General features: G+C 36.7%; 1 protein-coding gene across 1 annotated transcript in view; it reads right to left on the minus strand.

Annotated features, from left to right (window-relative positions):
• The window catches only part of LOC115793103 (anaphase-promoting complex subunit 1), a 76,376-nt gene that overhangs the window by 32,518 nt on the left and 25,905 nt on the right, over window positions 1–17,953 (minus strand). Inside the window, 17 exon segments of the mRNA XM_030747867.1 lie at window positions 781–863; window positions 1,384–1,518; window positions 1,970–2,061; window positions 2,643–2,724; window positions 2,947–3,099; window positions 6,078–6,218; window positions 7,223–7,353; window positions 7,564–7,682; window positions 8,710–8,779; window positions 8,782–8,848; window positions 8,971–9,057; window positions 9,205–9,383; window positions 9,805–9,878; window positions 10,110–10,146; window positions 10,669–10,747; window positions 14,673–14,821; window positions 15,801–15,892. Coding sequence (XP_030603727.1) covers window positions 781–863; window positions 1,384–1,518; window positions 1,970–2,061; window positions 2,643–2,724; window positions 2,947–3,099; window positions 6,078–6,218; window positions 7,223–7,353; window positions 7,564–7,682; window positions 8,710–8,779; window positions 8,782–8,848; window positions 8,971–9,057; window positions 9,205–9,383; window positions 9,805–9,878; window positions 10,110–10,146; window positions 10,669–10,747; window positions 14,673–14,821; window positions 15,801–15,892 — 1,770 coding nt within the window.

Here is a 17,953-nt window from a genome sequence, read left to right on the forward strand (position 1 = left end):
TGTGTGTGTGTGTGTGTGTTATGCCACGTCATCATATACCTCTGTACTCTTTGTATACAATCTCAGTTTGTGCAGGTCAGCAGGAGTATAATTTACTGTACTGTGCAAAATATTTAGGTTCTTCAAGGCACCATTTTGAAGACCTGGAATAAGCCTAGTCTCAGACTAAAACCTTTTTTTTTTTTTATTTAAATAAAAAATGGAGACCTTCACTGAAGTCCAGGACTAGGCTTATTCCATGTCTGTGAAATAGGCTGTAATTTCACACCTGAGAGATGTGTGACTGACCCCAAATTTATTCTGCAGCATGAGGACAACTGCAAACATAAAGGAGTTATAAAGGAAGCAAAAACAATTTCAGTGACAGAAAGAACAAGAAGCAGCAAAAGAGTCCTGACCTCATGTGCTAGGAGTAAATCTAGTATTACATGAACAGATAAAATCTCAGAAAGGATACATTTCACAGAAAAATGTGTAAACTCCATGAACCGATCCATGTGTAAACTTCATAGAACACGCTATGTACCAAGTACCTTGAAAGACAATTTTTGTTGAAAACTGCTAATTATTACTTTGGCATTATCTTGTCATTTAATGCCAGTTGCACAGTACTGATATAGAAATATATGAATAAAGTGAAGAATAACATAAAATTTGCAAATATATATCAAATATGTAAGATGATAGACAATACTAGAATTATGCAAGACATTCATAAAAAATGCACCCCTGACAAAAAAGTAGCTGGTAGCAGCAGTCAAACTGATTTTCTTTTCTCACCTGTTGTTGGTCTTGAGGTAGATCATAGCGAGGGCTAACGTGGCCCCCGGACATGTCACATCTACATTTATAGTGTCACCCTCCTGAAATGACCATTGGTAAGGTTAATTAGTTAACCAACTAATCCAGAGCACTACTTCATGGTATACATTTAATCAAATCTTTTTGTGAAACTTCATCTAAAGAGGTGTGTGTACCAATTCTCTGTAATTCAATGAGACAACTAGTTTCATTTGTAACTAGTGTCATTTGTTTAATGTAATATTGTTTAATCAAACTGCTTTAGAGACGTCTCAGCTTTGACATGAACCCATGAGACAAAGCCAACAATAAGCAGAGAACCCCAACCAATACTAATATTGAAAATATATATATATTTTTAATGAGATTTGGTTGCAAAAGGATTATTGAGGAAAAACAAATATAACAGTACATACTGAAAAAAGGCAAGAGCCATCGAACAGTTTTTAAGCTGCAGTTGTTATTTTATGGCAAAATGCTTTAGTAGTTACACAGTGACAGTTTTCAGTATTATTATATTAAACGGAAATAACACTACACTGCTACAGTGAAGACAGAAAAAAGAGGGATTCCTTCATCTACCTTGATTTGGTAGCTGGGGGATTTGTGCCTCTCCCGGTTGGCCCCGGCCTGAGCTCTGCGATGGCCCCCAACCATGTACTGATACAGCTGCTCAGGCACATTCAAGTCTGTCATCCCAATCAGGTTGCTGCCATGCTATAAGAAGAAAGAGGGGAGGGAGGTAAGTGAAAGAGAGAGAAGGATGATGAGAGCAGGGAGAAACATGAGAAAAAAGGCAGAGAGAGAAGTCAATGTAAAACTTCTTTCTTACTGGGCTTGAAAACCAAGCATCACAAAATGCAGAACATCTGACAATACCTTGACCTGAGGTGTCTCCAGGAATTTTTTAAAACAACTACTGTGGCCTAATGGCGGAAAATATTTCTGAGTTTAAAAAAATATAAATATAACCAGATAAAGATAAAAGATCAAGTTTTGTGAGAATCTATTACTTCTTAATGGAGTTACTACTGCACTATTACTTTTGTTTGTAGTAATAATATAGTGATATATATTAATATATTCTAATAATATAATAATAGTTTGTTACTATTGCAACAAACAAATATAAAACAGCATTATTAACATATTTTTGTGTGCCACTTACCCCCAGACAGACCATACCCAGAGCAAGTCCAGCTGCTAGTGAATAGGACTCTCTGTCTGTACAGTATTCCATCTCTGGTCCAGGGGGTCGACCTGAATAACAGACAAAACTTCACCATCCATGCATGTTAAATAAAGTAAAATTGAAATAAATAAATACATAGATACGTTTAAAAAAAAAAAAAAAAAGACTGAGACAGCAGAGTTTAATATTGACCAACAAAGCTTCAATATGTATCAAGGAAAGAATTCTAAAGGCAAATAATTTCAGATGAGCCCAACAGACACTTACTGTGTTATCCATGGATATGTTTTCATGCGTTTTTTGTGTTTTCTAGTCTGACTGAACTGCTGTCATAAATGCTCTTACTCCTCTCACATATGTGACATGCAATGAATGTGACAAAGAAAGAAAGAGCAGAAAATGGCAGGCAAATCTATGCTAACTGTATAATCAATTGATTAATTGGTTAAATCGAGGATTATTTTTCTAACATTTTAATGAGAGATTTGAATATGATCTGATTTAAACTTGTTGATGTCTTCTGTGAAAGGGTCTAATTGTGTTGTCTTTTTGTGCATGCGCGCATGAATGCACGCACACGCGCGCACACACACACACACACACACACACACACACACACACACACACACACACACACACACACACACACCTATCTCAGACAGCAAGACTTCAGCATTGTGTCTGTGGCCTGTTCCTTGGTAAACCAGCCCAATGCCAATTACAGCTGCAACCTGAAGAAAAAAACAGAAGGAATGTCAAACTGAATGTTTAATTTTTGTGAGTGCTTCTGTAAGTAACTGCAGATCATCCTGGGAAGAGACACAAATCCCTTTGGGGTTGTAACACAAAGGGAATCCAGTGTAAAAAAATCTGACAAACATGTGGCGCTATCTGCTGTGAAAAGGAGAACGGCCGAAATTAGCTGGTTCTCCTTCATACATACTCACTCTTACCTGAACATTGTGGGGGACGTCCAGCTCAGTGGAAGTGGGTGGGAGAAGAGCAGGAATGTGTATACTGAGCAGGCGCGTAATCGACATGTCCATGGTGCCCAGTTTGGCTGAAGACACGCCCAAGAGAAGCCCAATGCTGGTCATTTCATGGCCCTGACAGGCACAGAGGCGGTCAGATGGTAAATCACAACAGAAACGGCATCAGCAGATATCTGTGATAAGCAGTAACTTTCTAATATGTCCTACATATTGTAAAAGCTGTGATTTTTCAAACAGCTTTTCTTCACTTTTTGTAAAATGTAGACAAGAATGTATTTAAACTATGCAGTGTAATGTGTGCTCTTGAGCAATGAACACCTGCTGCAGCAGAATAAAAAAACTTCCAGTCTAACTGTGACTCTGCTACTGGACTTGTTTATTCAGGTTCCATCATGAATGACAGTTTTCATTAGACCCCTGTGTGCATGTGTATCTGACAGACCGCGTACGTGTTTTAACACAAACAGCATGAAATAGATGAATACAGAGTGAAGTGTGAAGTAACAGCTGGGACCTTAGATGTCTATGAGTTGTTCTAAACACTGATCAACAGCCAGACAAAATCATGAAAAATTAAGATAACAGAATTATAGATCCTTAAATTACTACATAGATTTGTCCCGTGGTAACCTGCGAATACTCAACTCCTAATTTGAGAATCAGTGAACTACTACTGCGAAAAGTATAGTATTAAGGTGAACTACTAAAGTAATTAAAATCAGTTCCACCTCAACAAGCTACAATAATAAAATGCTGCAGGTGTGTCATCCTAACGGGTTCGCAAATTAAATTATTGTGATGAATAAACAGCCAATCACATGGCAGCAAGTCAATGTTTTTAGACATGCAGTTCTGGGTGAAAATGTCTTGCTGAGAATGGTCAAACTGCTTCAAACTGATAGGAAGGCAACTGTAACTCAAACAGCCACTCATTAAAACCAAGATACGCAGAAGAGCATCTCTTAACACACAACATGTTGAACCTTGAAGTAGATGGGCTACAGCAGCAGAAGGCCACACTAGGTGCCACTCCTGTCAGATAAGAACAGGCATCTGAGGCTACAGTTTGCATGGACTCACTGAAAGTGGTGAAGCGAAGATTGGAAAAACGCGCTCTGTTGAGTCTCGATTTTTGCTGTGACATTTGGATGGTAGGTCAGAATTTGGCATAAACAATATGAAAGCATGGATCCAACCTGGCTCATATCAACAATTCATGCTACTGCTGGTGTTGTAATAGTGTAGGAGATATTTTCTTGGCACACATCTGTCTCCTTAATACTAACCCAGAATCATCATTTAAACACAGCTCACATGAGTATTGTTACTGACCATGTCCATGCCTTTATGACCACAGTATAGCCATCTGATGGCTGTTTCCAGTAAGATAACGTGCCATGTCACAAAGCTCAAATGATCTCAACCTGGTTCCTTTAACATGATGAGTTCACTGTACTTGGAAAGAATATGCAAACTCCACACAGAAAGGCCCTGGCCATATGGTGGATTCAATCCCTTGTCCTTCTTATTTTGTGCCACACTGCCTAGGTCCAAACACATTTTTTCTAAAAGCACACGTGAAAATATATTAGCTGACAAATACCCAGGACAGAATAAAATAATAAAAAGTGAAAGGTGGAAAATGAAGTCTCAATGTAATGATTGGATTACTTTTAATTGTCTGGTGGATTAACTGACAACTGTATACAAATTAAAATGTATACAAATGTATACAAATTAAACTTGACTACTTTATTCATCTAAGATTATATTCTTAAAAAAATATTCTGTTTTGCATGAACATCAACACTGATCATTCAAACGAGGTGCAGACATCGAAAGCTCCAAGAAAACCTAAACACCAAGTACAGTGACCCAGTTTTTGACTGTAAAAAGCTGAAGCAAACTGGAATGCTCAAAAAGGTGACAGACAGACAGACAAACACACACACAGGCACACACACGCACACAGACACAGACACACATATCCAGATTCTTTTTAAAACCACAGTCATAAACAATTCTAATGAATTCTGATCCACAGTTTGTAAGTGAAATTCTCTTTTACAGCAAGAATAGAAACTGTCAGAAAACCACTAGCAACAAACATGCTTCAACCACGTTCATGACTTTCATTCACACTGAAACCCATGTCAGCGCCACACCACTGTGACATATTTTACCATCAACTCTGCATTGTTCACTGCAGTTAAATCTAAATGGTAAATTAGCGTGTGTTGAGCTGTGGATATCAGTTTCTGAGCCTATATTTTAAAGGATCAGTCAGTTAGGAGACTATGAAATACTGTAATGGCTATTTTGAAGTGTATAATTTAAATAAAAAATAAATATATACTTATGGATGCCCTATAATTAGAGCAATAAGTTCCAAGCTTCACCATTATGGCTTTTTAACAAACAATACAAATTAAAATTAAATGCATACAAAAACATTTATGGTGAAAAGTATTACCACAAAATCATGCAGAATCCTTCAAAATCCTTCAATGCTAGGCAAAAATCTTTTAAAACTAGAACTCCACAGAGAGAGAAGGTGGGGGGGCTTGAATTTACACTTAATTAAAGATTAAAACTCAAAATGGGAACTGAAAATGAATGAGTCTTAAACCCAGAATGGATACTCAGTGTGGATGTGGTTCAAAGGCTCGGTCTTCAAATGCACCTTGACGCAGACTTTTAAAATTGAGCAAAAATACGACTTGCCTCACAGCATCCTGTTATTTTCTCACCTGAAAGTGGGAAGGACTTGCCTTGTTTCTAAGTTCTCAGAAGGGAAAGTTTCGCTTTGACTAGCTGGCTGGTTATGACTCATGTTTATGTATAAACTGTATTTAACTTCAAATTTGTTTTCATCTTGTCATTTTTTGTAAGTTGGGTGTATACGTGAGAACTGCAAGCTCCAAATTACTGCAAGAAAACAGAATTAGTGCGCCATCGGTGCTAAACTGAGCATTAAGGAAGAAAGTATTTTTTGAGTCTAGAATATAACCTACCTATGTGAATTTGTAAGGTTATGAGAAACAAATACTTTGTTCCTGCACATGTAAGTCCATGTGTAGATAGGTGTGCACCTTAGTGAGGTAGTCATGTATGTTGAGCGTGGCCAGCTTGGTGAGGTGTCCATTGAGTCCCAAGGCCATAAGGAAGCCTGCATACTCATTAGCCAGCTCAGGGCTCTTTGGCTTGTTGTAGGCAATCCAGGCTGAGTCCACCTTAATAAACAAAAAAACAAAATGAAAGTAATATTTATTTGTGCAGCACTAATACATGTGTTTGCTGCAATAGAGTGAGATGGTTTACAATCCATGTTTAAACAACTTTCTATGGGTTTGAATGAGTATTTCCAAAATTAAGATTTTATTTGTGCTCAGCAAGGGAATTTTTAATACCCATTTACCATCATACTGACCAAAGAATAAAAAAATATCACTGAACTAGATTGTCAGTGACGGCTCATGATCCATCACAATTCACACATTACTGCCGGTAAAACAACAACTGTGACCTTGACACACTGTGTGCAAGATTCACTAAAATTTGACCAAACCTCTAGAGGCTGCCATTCTTATAAATTCTGGAGGAACAGACAATGGTTGCCTCACCATGACAGTAGCTCACCAGTTTTTCTGCCTAAGCTAAAAGCTAAAACCAGTTGAGGGCTATAAATATTTACAAGTGCTTGATTCTGTTTGCATCAATATTATATTTTTGTCAATACTCACCAAAATGATGAGTAAGTAGTAATGAAACATGACATTAAGAAGGATGATGAGCACAAAATGCAAAGATTAATAAATATTTAAAGTTTTACATTTAAGGTTAATGTAACAATGTTGAATAAAATTGTAAGTGTGAAACAATCTAGCCAGTTTTAGCTAAAATATCATACAAAATTACAGCTAGAATTACTAAAAAAAAAAAAAATTGTAAATACAATGTCAGATTTTATTTTTTTTTAATAATCTTTCTTGCTTTGATCCAATGTTTTTTAGTTCATTTCTGAAATCAGTCAGTCAATGTGGCCTTTAGATCCTTAGATTTAAGGGCATTTTAGCAAGCTGGTGATGTCTCACTTGAGTTTTCAGAGTGTAGAATCAATATCAATGCCTCCAAATAAACTGGGACATTAAGAAACAAATTATTATTTGTGGGTATTTACAAATTAAGAGACTGATTGATTGATTAAAAGGTACTGCTGCACTGATTTTAGTCTCACCTGTGAGGCAGGGGCTATTTTAAGTCCAGCAGCTACTCCATTATGAAAACTGGGCCAGCTGGTCATGTTGGGAGGAACATCAATGTTTCCACTGTTCAGATCTACCACAGTATTCCTTGGAGGGGCGCGGCCTGAAGAAAACATAATTACACAGAATATAAATTTTTTTTCTTCTAGCTTATTGATAATGTGGAAAGTTTTGTTTCCTCTAGGACAGTGATAAAGTGTACCGTGACAGTTTTTATTATAAATTGTTTTTATCTTCCTGTTAAATAAACCATCTACAAATTTCCATATTCCCTTCAACTTGTTCCAGATTTAATAATTAAAACTTAAATTACCTGTGAGGTTGAGTTTTGGGACAGGTAAAGGTTCAGTCGGTACAGGGTGATAGGAGAAGAGAGTGAAGAGGCCTCTGCCAACTGGCAGGGCCATGGTCCTCTGACACAGCTGCAGGAGTCTATAGAAGACAAAGACAAAAACTATGGAAACAGCACAGACTCCCAACAATGTCATAACTGACAATAAGTCACAGCCAAGAACTTAAAAACTTTATGACATAGATTAGGGAAGAAGAAAGACAACAGAGTATAGAGATGTACATTATATAGATGAGGACAAAATTATTAGCCCCCCGCTATGAAATTAAATTTTCTCAAAATTTTCCCAAGTGCTTTTTTAATCAACATAAACATTTCTAAACACACTATTTTTCTTTAGAAAGCATAAAACTAAAAACTAACCTTTTGTATTGAGTCATGGCACAAACCACTGCTGTGCATTGATGTGCTTTAACTTTGCAATGCTCAAAGCTTGTAAATTGTTTGGAACTGGGAATCTCTTCAAGGTGGGAGGGATCATGAAGAAAGACGGATAAGTGAAGACTTTGAAAGAAAAACCTCAAGCAGTCGACAGCAAAACCTGCTCTGGGTCGTCACTTTGTCTTTCAACACAACAACGACCCAAAACGCACTTTGCTCCTGGTGACCAAGTGAACGATACTTACTAGCCTGCACAAGGGCCTGACTTGAATCCCATCGAAAATCTGTGGTGTTAACTTAAGACCAAGGTCCATGCCAGAAGACCATCAAATTTGTAGGAGTTCAACAGATTCAGCAAAGAAGAATGGGCTGGGATTGCTCAACATACATGTATGAGACTTGCTGAAACTAAAAAACAACTGCAGGCTGTTATCCAGCAAAAAGGAGACGCAACTGACTATCAGCATCAGGGGGTCTTGTAATTTTGACCCTGGAAGTTTTTGTTTTTGTGAAATGATTTTGTTTCTGTGTGTAAACTAATGTACGCACCCAAAAGTAAGATGTTTGAAAAATCTGTTTTCAAAATTCCTTGTTCTCTTTAACAGCACTTAGGAAATACTTTTTAAAAATGTCCTCATCTGCATATGCCTTTTTAAAACTGGTGTTTTTCTGTTTCAAGACAAAGGCAATCACAACACCCATTGTACACACATACTTTATACTCACTTGTTCTCTTTCTCCTCAATGTATTCATGGTCAGACACCTCTGGTAGTTGGACAACACTAACCCGGACAGCCTGGAACTCTGCAGAAGCCTCCTGACCTCCTGGACCCTCAGATCCTGACTCCAGATCAGTCCTGTGACCTGATGAGAAGAAGTCATACATATCAGAATTTTTCCCAAAAACTCCTCTTAAGTAGCACTGAGTGAGGCAGAGAAAGACAGACTAACAATCCCCCCAAAAAATGTTAATCCATTCTTTTTACCTCTTGAATAATGTCTGACATGCCATCTTCTTCCTCATCTGCTTCTGTAGTTGCAGGAGGTTCCAAGGACAAACCTGAACCTACAGACTGGGGACGCAGGCAATGATGCAAATTTCAAATTTTCAAGATGAAGAAAATAAATATTTTCTGACTTTAGAATCTGTGGAACCTGAAATGAAACCGGATCTTTATTTTAGTCTAAATAATCAAGATTGTAACTTATTTTCCACTCACAGGTTTGCTCTTGGCAAGAGTCATTTTGTGGGCTTGTTTAGTGAGGTCCTGTCGTCCAATCAGTAAACAGACCTCCTCAGACCAATCAGAACATGGCTGCTCCCGGCACCGATAGATGGCCTCTCTAATAGGCAAAGCCACACCAAAGGGGACTGACTCCAAGTCCTTCAGGGTGAAACCTAAACCAGTGAAAATTGCTTAATATATATATTTTTTAACACAAGGAATATTCTGAATTAGAGGCAGCATACTTTAAGCTTACCAAAACAGGTTGACAAAATTCAGAAGCTCCTACAACTGTTGTATGTACATGCTGTATGCCATTATCACGTCATCATGAACAGTAAACATCACAAACTTACAAATGTTAGACTGTAACCTATTTTACAATAAAGGTTTAAAAAAAAAAAAAAAAAAACTTTATGAGTCTGTTCACACAGCATCCAGCTGTGAGAAAGCAAGCTCAGACTGGTTTCAGTGGACAGGTGTGAATGTGTAAATCTCCATTGTGAACCACTGTGAGGCTGAAAAAGAGGATATGGCTTCAACATACTTTCTCAATATAGATACAAACTGAGAAAAAGGACATGCTTCTCTTACCCTGTGAGGTGAGCCAGACCACCAGCTGCTCAGCCAGATTCTCACTGGAAAACTTCACTTTAACACTGCTCTGCCTAGAAAACATTAATATGGAAAGAAAAAATAATAAATGTACTTATTAGCTCTAAAATGTATTTTTGCAAGATGGCCTTTAGGCATGCATTACCAAAAGATTTCAAAAAAAAAAAAAAATACAGGCATTTTACTGTGATCCTGTGTGCCATAAATCATTTTAGCTGCTTCAAAACATAAAAAAAACCCAGAAATTTAAAAGTTGGTCCTCTCATTCCTGTAAAATAAATTACCTTCTTATTTGGGGTTCAGTGGCACATGACTTCTGGCCTGATGATGATGAAGGAAAGAAAAAAAAAAAAAGAGGAAAAAAAAGATGAGGCAGATGAACAGTAAGGAAAAAAAGGTCATTAGATTTACAAATCAGGCTCATCGCCTTTTCTCAAATTCTGGAGGAAACTGCAGAGCTCTTAAATATATTAAAGCATATGGCATTTGTTTATTAAAAATAGCAACACTGCGCTAAAAAATGTTGTTCTAGATTCTCTTGCATCTCTCACACACACAGTCAATGTCCATGTCTGTGTCACTGGGTAAAAACTCATTAAACACCTGCAGAAACAGCTGTCACCTCAATGCTGCACTGTTTGTTGAAGCAAAAACAACGGAAATCAGGTGACACAAGAACCTGAGTCACTCCCCTTTCTTTCTGTGCTACTGGGCCCCAAAGCAGGAAGCTAGGGGACTGGCAGGTAATAAATGCACACAAACATGCAGCCCACAGAGAAACACAGCGTGTAGGATGCAATAAAAGAAAACTAAAATTATGTTTGAGGCTAGTCACTAACAAACCTGCAGAAAGCTTGGCCAGGTACTTTGATACATCTGTCGAAGTAGCGTTTTCATCTCCAATGACATAGAGAGCATAACTCTGGAAAAAATACAGATTAAGAGGAGAGATGTGAATAGAATACAAAAGCACATTACAGTACTTTAAAATCTTGCAAACCAGATAAATAAATGCACTGACATTTACAGTGAAGAGTGCTTAGATTTGCTAAAGAAATAAGCCAAAAAAAACATTTTTTTTTCCAAACATGGTCAAATGTTGAGTGAACTGTATGAACTAATGTGATCAGAACTCTTGTATGAAAGATCAGATGCAAGTCAACACCTTAATATTCATGGTGTGCATGACCTTAGCAAAGGAGGGAAAAAATCTTTTTCTCGGGAGGCATTTTAGGATTACAAGGAGGGTATTGGAGAGCTATCGCACTTGCCATTTGTACTGTAATAGCATTACTTTTCATTCTGCAGATTCAAGACAGATGTGCCCATCACAATATGAACAGTACAAAGTAAGGAAAAATTGTGTGAAGGTTAAAAAAAAGAAATATAGCTCATAATCAAAGCACAAATGTGCAAACAAACATGATCATACAACAGGCCCTCTTTGTGTCCATGTCTCTCTCTTGACTACTCTTCAAGAGCACAGGTGTGATTGATATGAAGCATCAAAACTTGGGCCCTTCTTATTCAGCACTACATATCCACTTCTATACAAAAAAAAAAAAAAAAAAAACACTTCCAAGCTGCAAAAGCAGAGATACCCGAGAGTGCCACCTGCAGATACTAAATTCTGTCTGTTGTGCAAACATGTTTTAGAAAAAGAGGGAAATGCAGTTTGTTATTTGTGGCTTTCTAACAACAGAATAAAGCAAATAAAGACAAAAGGAGAGGAGGACTACATTAACTTCTTAGAAATATATAGGCATGAGACCAGTCAGCTGTTTTATTTGTTCTAATATTTATCAGGTCTGAATTGCCAGCCATCCAGGACCTCTAACGACAGCACTACAGGAGAAAGGCTCAGCAAATCTCTCTGATCCCAGCCATTCCCTCTCCACGCTCCTGCCATCAGGCAGGCGGTACAGGAGCATCCAGACCCATACCAGCAGATTCAGGGACAGTTACAACCAGCAAGCCATCAGGCTACTGAACTGCTGAAACACTGGACAGTTTGCACACGATCGTTTATATACACACACGACATTTTGCGCAAATCACTGTATTGGGGTTTATAGTATAAATTCCATTCTGTTTATTATGAATTAGCATATCTTCTGTTTATATGTTTTTATAAAATGTTTTGTGCACATATAATACTGTTTTTTATGTTTGAAACAGAAACACCTGGTGACATTTCTTACAAAGGAAGTTGTAGTTACCTGCAGGCTGTTTCAAGCCTGCAGAACACACACATAGGATACGTGTCTCATATTCGCCATGTTACGTATGCACATTCCACAGTATACTTACTACCATATATGGTAAGGAAAAAGCCAAGAATGGTGTTTATTACATGCTGTAAACTGCGTTTGGTGTAACCCACGTGATCTTATTGTGAAAGTCCGAATAAAAGCGCTGCGCAGGAAGCGGTCCTTTGGGACAGAGTTGAGTTCAAGGAATGGATCTCTCCTCCTTGCGCAAGTTTGAAAAGAGTTGTGTGTTTGTTCTCTGACTTATTAAAATGATCTGAACCTATCACACTGTACCAATTGTACACGTACACATCATTACCTTGCATTACAGCTACTACAGTATTTTTTGTAGTACTCTGTATTTTACTATATTAGATACTGTAAAATGTATTGTTTTTTATTATACTATATTTATTCTATTGGTATATAGTGTCTATTTTTTATTTTATATTATATTTTTATTTATTTGTTTATGTGCAATATTACTTTTTTGGTCTTGATGTGTATTGAGTGTGTCTAAGATTTCACTGCCGTAGTGACGTGCCATTGTTACTTGTATATGACATAGTAAATAAAAGTGAGGAAAATATAACTGATGCATTTGTAATTTAATAAGATTGGGTAAATTAGTCCAGTGTATAGATTCTTAGTATTATATGAAAAACTTAACTTTATTCTTAACTTCTTAACCTTGATGCTTTATTTTACAAAACTACAAACTATGCTCCCGATGGTCACAAACGTGTCCAAATCCTCATTCCTCACAGTCTGAATAAAACCTAGCAGCAAAACGTCATAACATGAATTCCATTATGACAGATAGTTACTGTACTGAAAAATAAAAACATTGTTTCTTTGCTCTCTGATTCTTATATACAGTTTAAAATACTGTATAAGAATCAGACTGCATTTTATTCAGCAACATAAAATAAATGCTCTTAAATTCAAGTCAAACTATCAACTGCAAAACCAGTAGGATATACTCCAAGTTTACTAAACAGATATGCAATTACAGAAATTTCCAGTTTCTAAAGAATCTTTAATGCCTAAAGTAAGGATAATGATACACAACATTTTAAGGGCATTTCAGTATCAGCTGCATTTATCTTTCCCTGTCGGTTTTTCTATTATGTCTCTTGTCCCATAATTATCGCCTCCGTTATCCTCTAGAGAAACAATTACAGCTGGAATGACGACTCGTGACCTTCCTTCCCTAATAATAGTTGGATGCATCAGCACAACACACCTACACATTAACCACATCTCCTTTAATAAGATAGCGTAATTGCTCTTTATGTTGAGAAGAATGGCAGACAGTTATGCAGGCTGAGATCTTTGTCTTCACTCTCAGACATAAACACACATTCACTCCTCTAAAAGGCCGGAGCAGGTGAAAAACTGAGTAACAAATATACAGAACTTGATAAAATGAGGTACAAAATACAACACAGACACAACCACAAGCCTGTAAATACTCTATCATTGTATCATAACTTGTTCTGTATCTTACAACTTCAATTCCACACTCCCCACGACGTGTAACAAAAAATGCATACTGATAATGTAGAAACACAAAGTTCCTATTTTAGGTACTTGTGTGACTTTTGTACAACTTGGATGAAATGGAGATCCCTTTTTTCTTTGGTGAGCAATTAGGATTATTTAATATGGCTAACTCTCCATGAAGAATTCTCTATGGCTCAACAAACAAATATTTTAGATAGAAAAAAAGAGCATGTTTAGGTTGTTGATTTTGTCTTAAAACTCAGCACTTACACTGGAAAACAAAGACAAATTAGATTTCTAACTTTTAAGTTCTCTGATTTCTGCATGACTGTAGACCAAGTGTGTTTGTCAGTGTCTTACAAATTTAGTTAGAATATTTATCAGCCCAGTTTTGTGATTTGAAATTGTATAGACAACACTTTTGGATAATTTCTTTTCCTGATTATGTATTGTAAGTTAGTGTGGGCTGAGGATAACTGCATACATGAACAATAAATATCCAAATCATTAATGTATGCTTTCATTTCTTAAAGACTGATACTTTAAACTGTACTACTATAGTAAATACTAGTCCGAGAAACATATCTGAACGAAACTGATTATTTCAAATCACTATATATGTTAATGTTATTTATAATACAATGTGTTTGGTATGTGATCCTGATTACTAATTGTATTCACACTTCCCTACGATTTACTTTTTGGCAAAATATAATATACAATACAAATAATGTTTAGCAAAGTATTTTCTCAGGTTAAAGCAGCTAGAAAAAAATCATTACATTATAAATTACATCAAGAAAACAATTAAAAAATATGTTGTTTGTGGAATAGGTCTGTCATTGCCTACAATACTGTGCGAAACATTTAGGGACTAAAAAAATATATGATACTTGGCGCTTCTGTTCACTATTGCATTAAAATGTCAATAATAACGTGATATGGATTTGATCAAATAATTTAATTATATTTTAAAATCATATAACCAACCAAAGTGAAAAACAAATATTTCCTAAATATTTCTAAGTTACACAACTATGTACTATAGAAACAACAGTTAGCTGACAGACAGGCCAGCTTTAATCATACCAGAACCAGCAGTCTGGTCCTCTGACAGATACCAGGCAGGTATGGGAAAGGTGGGTTCTCCTCTCCTCTCAAGCAGCGACTGAGCCAGCTGAACACACAGGGAGGCTCTGATCTCAGGAAAGACGGACGCTGCATCTGAGCAATCAGTGCTGAAAAAAGCCAGGTGAGGAGGCGGGAGAGAAAGGCAGCAGGTGAGGTAACAGGAAGGCGAGAGAATGTTTATGTCACCTTTCACAGAAAATTACAATTACAAGAGCAGCAACAACAGCTGGAAACGAGTCAGATACAAACATGCACCAACAGAAACACTTTACATTCAACCCTGAAAGTATCCATGTCACAAAGCAAATAACAACCTGACAGGTGTTCAAGTAATTTTTAGGACAGCTGTCAGAAAAAATTATAGTGTTTACAAGGGAACTTCCCCAGCACTCAACACACAATGGTTTTTATTTATTTTTAGCCAAAACCTTGTTTATATACAGACTAATTTAAGGTGCTATGTGTAGGCAATGCCCATCGGAAGAATCCCACACTCCACACCAATCAGATCAATTATAAGCTGAAAATGACAGAAAGTTGGAAAGTCCACCCCTATTGTAAGAAACTGTGCAATGGCCTCAAAAGTGTATAGCAAACTATCCTACTGTTTAGTGCTCCCTTATCTAATAATAGCAATGCAAATAATGGCAATATTGTGAACCAATCACCATTTGAGTTGATTCTCTACTTGGCCACACAATTAAAATTAGCACTCTATATAATTAATAATTTTTTATTTAATAAACTGGTTTACTTGCTACATAGCTGGATTAGCTGTGTGACATATTCAGGTTGAGTTAACTGTATTTGTCACACAGCTAGACTGAGGAAAGATTTAATGTTACATTAACTCCTTATCACTTTACATTCTTCATATAATTTAAGTAAATTTTTCAATCTTTTAAACAAAAATACTTTGTTTTTTTTAACATTTGTTTACCTTTGCAGTTCCTTTGAGTCTAAGACATACAAAGGAACTGCTAAAACAGCCCAGAACAGCAGCAGACCATCCAAACTCCCTCCATGAGAACATGTCTCGTCTGTTTCCTGACTTGATAACATTACAGACATTAAAACAAGTCTTACCTTGGTCTATGAAGCAGCTCTCAGTGAAGCCACTAATTATTGAAGGGTAGTCTCTCCAGTACAGGTCCACATACTCTTCCAACTGAAGATCTCTGAAAACAAACAATACATAATGTACATTAGTATTCTGTAACAGAAATGCATTTTCACATTATGAAATATTTTTAACACTAGCATGGTTAAGAAAAGAACATTTTACTTAGAGCAACAAAAAGTTCTAACCTTATATCAACGGGTTATTAAGTCTACCTTGTACCAGGACTTACACTGTGTATCTCTACACAGTTTGAGGCCAAATTGCTGCAAGTCATTAAGACAAGTCTAAAAATGGCTCCACAGCTCAAATAGCTTCTGTGACATTTAACTTGTGTTGGTTGTAATTGAATACACAGTGGAAAGTAATTAACAGCCATGAATCATTAACATTCAGCTAAAATCAGATAATCAATAGTTTTTAATCTTGGTACAAACCCTTTACTCCCACAGTTTCTAGCTGTGTGTGCACTTTACATGAGATAACGGTAATGAGTGTACAGTTATCCAGCGTTCTAATCTTTTCTCTCTCTTCTGCTTGTAGCCATGTCACCACATGCTTAATGCTTCAGCATACCGATACATTTTGGACAATTTCATGCTCCCAGCTTTTTGGGGATGGCCCCTTCCTGTTCCAATATGTCTGCACACCAGTGCACAAGCAAGGTCCATAAAGACATGGATGAGCAGTTTTGGTCTGGAAGAACCTGACTGGCCTGCACAGAGTCCTGGCTTAACCTAGTACAACACCTTTAGAATTACAGCGGAGTGTGCGAGTCAGGCCTTCTCATCCAACATCAGAGTCTGACCTCACAAATGTGTTTTCTGGGAGAATGGTCAAAAATTTTATAAACATACTCCTAAACCTTGTGGAAAGCTTTCCTCGAAGAGTCAAAGCTGTTATAGCTGAAAAGGGTGGGCAGACATCATATTAAACACTAATGGATTAAAAATGGGGCATCACTCAAGTTCATGTGTGTGTGAAAGCAGACGGGGTGAATACTTTGGGAATACAGTGTATCACGCTGTATTCAGCAACACTGAAATGACCAATTCAGACAATAAACTAATCAAGAAAGTACTTTATGAGGTTACAGGTAAAGTGGAACCTTGTGTAACAAAAATATTTATTACAGTATTGCACCAAAATCGCTTTCCCAAAAAACAATGAAAGACAGGATCACAGAGAGCCCAAGTCTTTCAAAAGTAACACTCTAAAGAACTGGTGAGAAAACACTTAAATCATAAATAATATTTATCACCTCCAAATTGCAAAGAATTTGGGAACTTCATCATATGACACAATCCTGTAGTTGAACTCACTGCATGGACTCAAGAACATTTATGAAAAACACTCAATTAAAACAACAGCTATAAGTGTAGCTATAAATTAAAGGTAAAACTCTAAAATGCAAAGAAAAAACATAATAAACCAGATACAGAAACACTGATGTCTACTCTGGGCCTTAACTTTTGAGGTGGACTGTGAAAAGTGAAAAGTGGTTTTTGAAATCATGGGTGCTTTATCATCTGGGCTAAAGAAGGACCATCTGGTTTGTTATTACTGCACAGTTCAAAAGCCAGCATCCACGATGGTATCAGTGGGCATTAGAACACATAGTATGGTTAACTTATACATCTGTTAAGCAGCATTAATGCTGACTATATCTGTAGGGATCTGTTGGAGCAACATATGCTACTATCCAGACAGTGTTTTTTTCAACAAAGACTAGGAAAAAATGATGCTAAACCACTATGTGTATGCAAGGCAGCAGCATGGCTCCATAGTAACAGTTTGGGAATCGTCCTTGAAATGTTAAATTAAGAACAGGAAAACATTTTTGCTTTAAAACTGAAGTACTTGTTAAGGCTACATGCTCTAGATATGAGACAGATCAATTAAATCACTGTATTTTTCAATTTTTTCACCATCACAATTTTTTAAATATAAGATTTGCAAAGAGGATTAAAACAAGCACTTTCTTAAGGCATCGACATTAATTATTTAAAAATTTTATCACTCCAGAAAAAGGTAATGAAGCAATCAAAATCATTAGTTTAAGCTTACCAGTTAATAAAGTATAGAGAAAGTAAAAATTAGCAACATATTTGCATACCAC

This window comes from Archocentrus centrarchus, chromosome 15 (genome assembly GCF_007364275.1).
Source record: "Archocentrus centrarchus isolate MPI-CPG fArcCen1 chromosome 15, fArcCen1, whole genome shotgun sequence".
NCBI lineage: Eukaryota > Metazoa > Chordata > Actinopteri > Cichliformes > Cichlidae > Archocentrus > Archocentrus centrarchus.